General features: G+C 37.9%; 1 protein-coding gene across 1 annotated transcript; it reads left to right on the plus strand.

Moving 5' to 3' along the window:
• Positions 1 to 542: 542 nt before the first annotated feature.
• Positions 543 to 4,362, plus strand: LOC143718346 (interferon-inducible GTPase 5-like). Its single transcript, XM_077209432.1, has 2 exons — positions 543 to 648; positions 775 to 4,362. The coding sequence occupies exon 2, from the start codon at positions 1,669 to 1,671 to the stop codon at positions 2,788 to 2,790; it is 1,122 nt and encodes a 373-aa protein (XP_077065547.1). The 5' UTR covers positions 543 to 648; positions 775 to 1,668; the 3' UTR covers positions 2,791 to 4,362.
• The last annotated feature ends 4,283 nt before the right edge of the window (positions 4,363 to 8,645 follow it).

Below are 8,645 nucleotides of genomic sequence, written 5' to 3' on the forward strand. Positions count from 1 at the left end.
ATATATATATATATATATATATATATACAGTATATGATTCCACCAAAACAGCTTATCTTTGTAAAATGCCATCTTTTTGCATTAAGATACATTCATATTTGATATGATCTGAAAGTACATATTTACATCAGTCAATCAAGCATTTTTAGTTATTAAGGTTTTGTTATTTATATTGTACATATATAAATCCTATCAAATCCATGATATATCCATCAAATAGCTTGTAAAATATACATCAAAGAAAAGAAATAACAAGGATTATAACTAGGTGGCGCAAAACCCACTGTAAACCATCCGGTCTCCTTGTTTGTGTGTCCTGAAATATATGTGGGCACTGCAGGGCGGCAGCTGGATCTATTTAATGGATCCTGGTATTGAACAGCTGTTAGGAGACAAGGAAGTAGGTCAGCTCATTGAATAGTTAAAGCCCCGGGAAAGCCCCACAACAGATAAAGCCCCGGGGTGGCTTTGCCAAGCCCTAACCGTTGGTGGACGGCCCACCCCATTCACCTTTTAAAAGATCCCTTGGCTGCAGCTGAGCTGTACGTAACCATGTTTAACCAGGAACTAAACAAGGCATTAATACATTTTGATTGTTAGAGAACACAAGTTTATGGAAATCGACTATACGTTTTGAAACAGTTCAAGGTATGTTCAAAATCACCACACACTATGACTAGATAATAATATATGACCAATATATAATTTTTTATATATACTGTATTTTGTTTCTTATGGGTTCATTCTTATTTTCTGTCTTTTATACTTTTACAGCATCTCATAGCTCAATTAAAAGGATTGTCAGACTATATACTATATCTTCTTGTAAACTTGTTTTCTCAAACCACACTGAAAAAAAAATATAAAACATCATCAGCATCCAGGTGTCTAACTACTCCTGCTGGAACCAAGAATTTAAGGTAACTATAAATCTTTTTTGGAAAAAAAAAATACATTATTGATAAGTAAGTAATATGTTTCTCATTAAGAGTAGGAAACAAGTATCTTTAAATTTACACTATTTTAGTTTATTAAATGTAATTTTATGATTTGTCACTTTCAACATTTCTTTATTTAGCCAATATTTGACACCACATTACAGTTATCCCATATATAATTTAAAGCACACCAGAATACACTGTAAAAAATGATTGTGATTTTAACGGTAAAAATGCTATGGTGAAAAACAGTTCATTTATTAACAGAAAGTTTCCATGCTATATACGGTGAATAACTGTAATAGTGACTCTCATAACCAATGTGTTTGGTTGTTGTCATTGTATTACAAAGGTACAAAACAGATATTAGTATTTAATTAGTTGATAAATTAACATTACATCAGTTAATAATTTATTTTTTTTACCGTACATTTCTAGTACATTTCTACCGTACTACCGTACTTTCTCCACTCAAAAGGTCAGTATAAAACCCTGTAACCATCAAATGCTATGTCTGTTTGATCACTTTAATTGTAATGTACATCCTAAATAAGTTATTATATGCCTTTAAATGCAACAATGCTTTCTGTTGACTCCATTTGTTAAACAAAGAGCATCAGGGTTGAATGTGGATCACACTACTGAAACTGTTGATTACTGTAATAACAGAAATGATGAATATTCTTACATTCAACCTTCAGGTACTTCTATAACTTTTGCAGTTTAAAACATGGCGACTCAAGACTGTGCTGTTTCTAAGGCAGCAAACAAGAAAGAAACATCTGGCCAGTTTTTAAATGTCTCACTTGACATCGCTGTGACTGGAAAGACAGGATCTGGGAAATCCTCCTTTGTGAATCTCATTCGAGACCTAAGTGACGATGCCGATGGAGCAGCACCTACTGGTGTCACAGAAACTACACTAAAGCGCACCTTGTATAAGCATCCTACAATGCCAAATGTGAAAATCTGGGACCTGCCTGGAATAGGAACTCCAAATTTCAAAGCAAATAAATACCTTGAATCTGTCAAATTTAAAACCTATGATTTTTTCATTATCCTTAACTCAGAGAGGTTCACTGAGAATGACATCATGCTGGCTAAAGAAATAAGAAAACAGAAGAAATGTTTTTATTTTGTTCGTTCCAAAATTGACATCGACATCTCTTCAGAGCAAAGGAGACCAGGATTTAATGAGCAGGACGTTCTTGACAAAATAAGAAAGTACTGTGTGAGAAACTTGAATGAACTGGGATACGCTGAAGTTTTCTTGATATCGTCTGTTGATTTGGGGAAATATGATTTTGAAAAGCTTCAAAACACACTCACAGAAGATCTTCCAGACTATAAGCGTTCTGCTCTTCTTCAAGCTTGGCCAGTGTGCTCTGCTGCAACTCTTGAGAAGAAGATCAAGTTATTTGAAGTGCTGACCTGGGCTGCATCTCTTGCTTCTGCCGGTATAACAGTGGTCCCTGTGCCTGGCACATCAGTAGCGTGTGATACAACCATTGCGTTTCTTTTCCTTTTAAGGTGCTATTATGCATTTGGTTTGGATGACAGATCACTGAAAAGGCTTTCAGAAAAAGTGAACAAACCCTTGCTGGAACATCGGGCCAAATCAAAGTTCGCTAATGCCATCCAAAAAAAAGAAGTGACCACAATACGTGTTTGTGCTTCGGTTGTAATAATGTCCACCGTTGCAGATTTGTTGAGTCTCTTTCCAGGTGTGGGCAGTGCTTTTGCTGCAGGGTTTTCCTTTGCTTCGACTCAGTGCCTCTTGAAAGAAGGATTAAAAGAACTGGCAGATACTGCTCGAGTAATCAGAAAAGAAGCTGGGCTGGACACAATCTAATAACTCCTAGCTGGCCTGACCATGTCTTGTTGAAGAATGTCTGGGGTCTTAAGCCCGGGATACACTGCACTATTTTCGGCTGTCCCTGACGAAAGATTGCCTAATCAGTGGTCCTATGTCGTACAATGAGAGAGGTTCAAAGACCGTCGTTGTCACGGTCTTGCGACCAAAGATAGTCTGAGATAATTTTCTGACAGTGTCAGAAATTCAGCATGTTCATCGCAGAGTGTTTTTTCTGAATTTTAAGGGAGGAGCCCACCAACCAAGCTTAATAAATATACCTTAAATAATATTAAACCACGCTTAAGGAGATATCTCCACAGAAGTAAATTAAAGTGTTTATCTGAAATAAAGTCCAGGAAATTCTTGCCTACTCTTTTATGAATACTAAGGATTAGTACATACTTATTTGCTCGCCCACTGCTTTTCCCCTACTATATAGTAAGTATGCGGTTTCGAATGCAGCCCATACTTCCTCCTATCCAAACACCTCCCTTCCTTTACTACTTCATTTGGATTTAAGCTAGAGGAGGTGAGCAGCTAGGAGCCCCTAAAGGACGGTAGTAGTACAACCTACAACCTACTATAATTACTAGTAACAGGATTATGGACTGTTACAGTGCTAAAACTTAAAACTGCTTAGATCAAGCTCTTCTCCCTTCCTCTTTCAAGGTTTTTTCAGCACACAAAAAAACTACAACTGCCAAAGTGTGATTCATCATGGTCTTTTTTGTTTACCTCTAGCGCATGCTGAAACTTGCATCGTAGCCTATGAGTCAATCATCGTACAGTCTACATGCATGTCCTACCCACGTTTAATAGATCCATGTCATACAGTGTGATTTGTAATGATCTTATAGGATTGTGAAAATCATGTAGTGTATCCTGGGCTTTAGAAATACATCTGTTTACTTAGTTTATTTCTTACATAACATGTATGCAATTTTTGCCTTTGTCATGGGCTAAATCATAGGCTGTTGTTTGTTAGATTGTATGCTTAATAGTTTTAAAATAGATGCTAATATGAATGTAGACTGTATACGGGAACAAATTACTATTTTAATTAGTTAACACTTTCATTTTTCCATTGTTTTTTTTATTTTTATTGAATGGTTTTATTGAGATTTTTGTTAGTGAAGTTCCAACAGAAGAAACAAAACAAAACAGGAAACAAAGGACAACACCTCAGGCAGACCTTAAAGGGATAGTTCACCCAAAAATGAAAATTATGTCATAAATTACTCACCCTCATGTCGTTCCAAACCTGTAAGACCTTTGTTCATCAATTAAGATATTTTTGATAAAAGGTTTCTGACCCCTCCATAGACAGCAACATAATTGCAAATTTCAAGGCCCAGAAAGGTAGTAAAAACATTGTTAAAATAGTCCATGTGACTACAGCGGTTCAACCTTAATGTTATGAAGCGACAAGAATACTTTTTGTGTGCAATACTTTTTTGTCTGGTGATGGTATTTAATTCATATCGTTCATTGCATTTTACTTTGTTTGTTAACAAGAACTATATTTTTTTATGTGATGCTGGCAAATAAAAATCATATTCTTCATTCCAATAACAGTGTCGACCTCATTTGTTTATAAAAGACAAAACACTGTTTTTGAATTGCACACAAACCTTGGGTATCAAATACACATAATTCATGATAATTTTCCAGTTTACAAAGAACATTCGCACTTTGAGACATACTGTATACAATTGGTAGTCAATTATTACCGCCACAGCAAAAATAAACCAGTTGCATTTTAAAGTCGTTTGAGAAATAACCGCCAGGTGGCGCAAAGGGCACATTTTGCAAAACATCAGCAATTGCCGCATTTTGAAACGTAAGGGGGGCTCATGTTAATTAACAGTAAGGATGAAATACTACAACTATGGTAATTTCCAAATAAGCCTACAACAAACATTGAAGAACCCAAAACAAGAGCTATTGACATTTGCTGTACACAGTTGAGAAAAATAGGTTGTGTGTTAAATGTGAGATGGGTTGCCTCTTCCTACAGGACAGTTGAGGCTGTCTGGAATATGTATGGTGCTTTGTACAAGCACTTTATTAGTGCTGGTAAAGATACATCCAGGACCTCGGCTGAAAGGTGCATGTATGACGGGTTTGCAGCTAAATTATCCTCTGAGGGTTTTGTTGTCAATTTGGGACTAATATTGGATGCTCTAGAAGAGCTTAAAGACTTGTCTGAGGTATTACAAAACAGAGAAATTAATCTCTCAGAAGGGTTAAAAAAAGTTTAACGGCAGGCTGATGTTTTCTTAGCAATGATGGAGACATTACCAGATTACCTGGCAGGCTGTTCAGGATGCTGTTTTTAAGGGGGTTCCATTGAAAACTGGTGGGAGACAAATAAAAATCAATCACGAAAAGTTTTCATGCACTTAGTTGTAGCATGCAGTCCAGGATGGTCCCAGAGCATCCTAGAGCTTTTTGATCAAATAAATGTGTTGTCACCTGACACCTGGCCTTCTCCAGTGCCACTGCTGTATGGAGAACAAGAATTGAGGCAGCTGTGGGATAGTCTGGCAATGAACTACTGTAGTGTTAAACAAGGTTTCAGGGACTACAAGGAAAACCCAAACAGGGCAATTAAAGAGGGTCTTCTGAAATTAAAACACACAGTAGATACACTGGCTGAGCACAGCTGAATGTGAAAGGAAAGTAAAACATAATAATAAAGTAAGTGAATTGTAAAGTATTTCTCTTTGTTTGAATAACTACTCAACCCTGCATTACACATTAATACTGGAAAAAGAGCCCCTTTGGTGTAAAAACACATTAAATCATTTTACGTTGCGATTTTGAATGATGACCATTCACCGTAAATAAGGGCTCCCCCTTCCTACAAAGGCCAATTTAACCACTGATTGCATCGTGGTTTGTTTGTTGGGTTGTCTCCAGCGTGGGAATTATACCGCGGCCACGCGGTCATGGCCGCCGTTGCCCTACACTTTGGCCTTCATGCCCCGTGAAAAAAAAAATCATCGTACGGCCACAGTGGCCTGTGTGTGTCCCCTGGCCCTGTCCAAGTTCCATGTATAAAGCGTCAATGCGTCGATGTAATCATTATGAGCGCTGTATACTGATGTGCTGTGTTTTCAATTCATACCAGCAGCCTGAGGGCGCTCTACTGAACATTATAGTCCATATTTGAAACACATGAAGAAGAGCGTTCGACAATGCAGGAAATCCCAAATCCCCGACCACAAACAGAGCTAACAGATCGCGGTAACATGCAGATTATGTCGTTTTGAAGACAATAAACATTTTTGCAATGATATTTGACTTACCTGTGTTCTTCGAGCCATGTCAGGCATTTTCATAATAATAGATTATATGCATAATGTTATGCTAATCGATAGACTTTATCATCGTTGCATTATACATAAAATAATATATTTTCTGTCTGATTTTTTTTATCTGAAGCCAAATCAGATCACCGAAGGTTATTTAGAACACTCGACTTGAGTTATAAAGTAAGTTTGGAGCACAAACATGGTTTTAATCTCATAAATTGTGTATTGATGGTGTGCTAAGCTAATAAATAAAGTCATATGACATGATCTTGAAAAACATTTACCTAAATACAGAGTTTTAGACATATCATCTTCAGATTTTGAGTATAACATGGTCAGACATGTGGCTTTAGCTGCAATGCATTTCTAGACTGATACAATGCCAACTTTATTTCCATGAAGATGTTTCATAAAGAAAAATTCTCATAACTTTATTTTTTTAAAATCTATTTATAACTATTTTTTTCATTATGACAATAATTCATTCTACATTTACAATAAACTACCAGGTGTCAGCTTTCAAATGAGATCATACTTGTTACGTTCCAGCCCCCAAAAGGGAGGGGAACTTGATAAACCACCGCTCGGGCCCACAAATGCCAGTAAAGGAGGTATGGAGTCGTGGTGCGAGAAAAGGACACAATTTCCAAATACCGTACAAACTAAGCTTTTATTTTTGCCACGGTAATGATGTGAATGATAAACAATAATTTTCAGGGAGAAAGGGGAGAGCTGGACGGACCAAAGAAAAGAAATAAACAAAAGATACCCCACCGCTAACCTATTCTAATTATACACATCACCTATCTGGCACACGATCAAGGCGCCCTAACCAAACTTACAGATGGTGGTCTGCCCAGGTCTAGCTTGTGTTTCTAGACAGAAGTATGCCTACGGGTGATGTACACCCCGGGGTAGCTCTAAATCTACTCCCCCAACTCCCTATAAACAATAAAGAAAAAGAAGTTAACAAACAATAATACTACACAAACATCAAATGCTCAGTCCTGCTGTTCAATGTTTTAAAACATTGAACACAAGTTTAAAACACAAGTTCCAAAAGTGGAACACAAAGCTAGATTTACTAACTAACAAATCAGATTAAAACATTGTCAAATGTTCCAATCACAATCTCAATAGAGAACAATAAAGTTATCTAAAAGGCACAAAGATACCCACAGAGGGATACCAACCACACCAGGAGCAGGAGCAGAAAGCAGAGAACAGAGCAGAAAGTGAACTAATTCAAAACTAGGCTTTTTAAAGAGCCCAGCCAGCTGCAGCCACTGACGAGCAGGAGGAGTTCCAAGATCCAATCAGCCGTTGAACCACCAATCAGCTGCCGGAACTGTTACAGAAGCCATCTTACCTGTTAGAAGAAATACAAACACACAAACAACAAGCAATGCCAGAAAAGAATCACTATAATACGTACCCAGTGCTCTGGGGACGTAACACGCCACCCTCCCAAAAGTTGTGCAAACCACCATTTGCACATCATTTAGTCTTGGTACACACGGGACAAGGCGTCAGCAACTTCGTTAGATGTTCCTTTGACATGAGTGATGCAGACATTATATCCCTGTAGGATCAGAGCCCACCGCATAAGACGACGGTTCTGATTGTACATTCTTTTGAGGAATGTAAGAGGATTATGGTCTGTGAATACTCTTACAGGCACAACACTAGAACCGACATATACCTCAAAAAACTGTAAGACCAACAATAAAGCAAGTGTTTCTTGTTCAATAGTAGAATACCGGGACTGGCATGGCATGAACTTCCTGGAAAAAAAAACAATTTGGCCGATCGACACCTTCCTTATCTTCTTGCACAAGGACTGCCCCAGCCCCCACCATACTGGCGTCTACCTCCAATTTGAAAGGTTCCAATTTGCTTTTAGTAAAAAGGGTTCATGAACTGTATCTGTTTCAGTTTGGGTATGCCATTTCTGGGGATTTTTCAAAAGTGGGGTTGGAGCTTACCAGGTTGTAGTTGGAAACAGAGACCTCTTTCAATACATTCAAGGGTTGCTGAATTTGACAAGCCCTGATCTCAAGCTGAATTTTCTTATTTGTACAAGCGTATAGGCCTCCATAGACAATACATTGCAGACCAGCACATGTGCATTTCCCGATGCAATTGTGTTTTTGTAAAATGCACAATTTGATTTCTCTGAATCCATTGCAGTAAGGCCAGTCAGGCTCACCATGATGCACAGGGAATTACCATGTTATGGTATCAATCTGAATGGGAAAACCATCGAATTGTACTCAATGGCCTTTGTGCCCTGTCATATGGCCTTGGTGTCCCCCCAAAAAAAGAAAAGGTGGAGGCCAAATGACCTTGCCCCTAAAATTACATAATTCCCACCCTGGTTGTCTCACAGAGTCTCATGGGTTTATTTTGCTAAAGGGTGGACTGAGGAGCTTTGCGAGATGCCTTCAATTATATCCGTTTCCACGGATATGCGTTTAATACACAACAGTTTCGGTGCCATGTGAGTCGCATTACAGGTATGTTTTGACAGAGCTT

This window comes from Siphateles boraxobius, unplaced genomic scaffold (genome assembly GCF_051911475.1).
Source record: "Siphateles boraxobius isolate OS27281-9 unplaced genomic scaffold, OSU_SipBor_1 61, whole genome shotgun sequence".
In the NCBI taxonomy this organism is placed as follows: Eukaryota; Metazoa; Chordata; class Actinopteri; order Cypriniformes; family Leuciscidae; genus Siphateles; species Siphateles boraxobius.

Excerpts from the sequence above, each read along its gene's own strand:
- LOC143718346 (XM_077209432.1), top strand. The coding sequence starts at position 1,669 with ATGGCGACTCAAGACTGTGCTGTTTCTAAGGCAGCAAACAAGAAAGAA.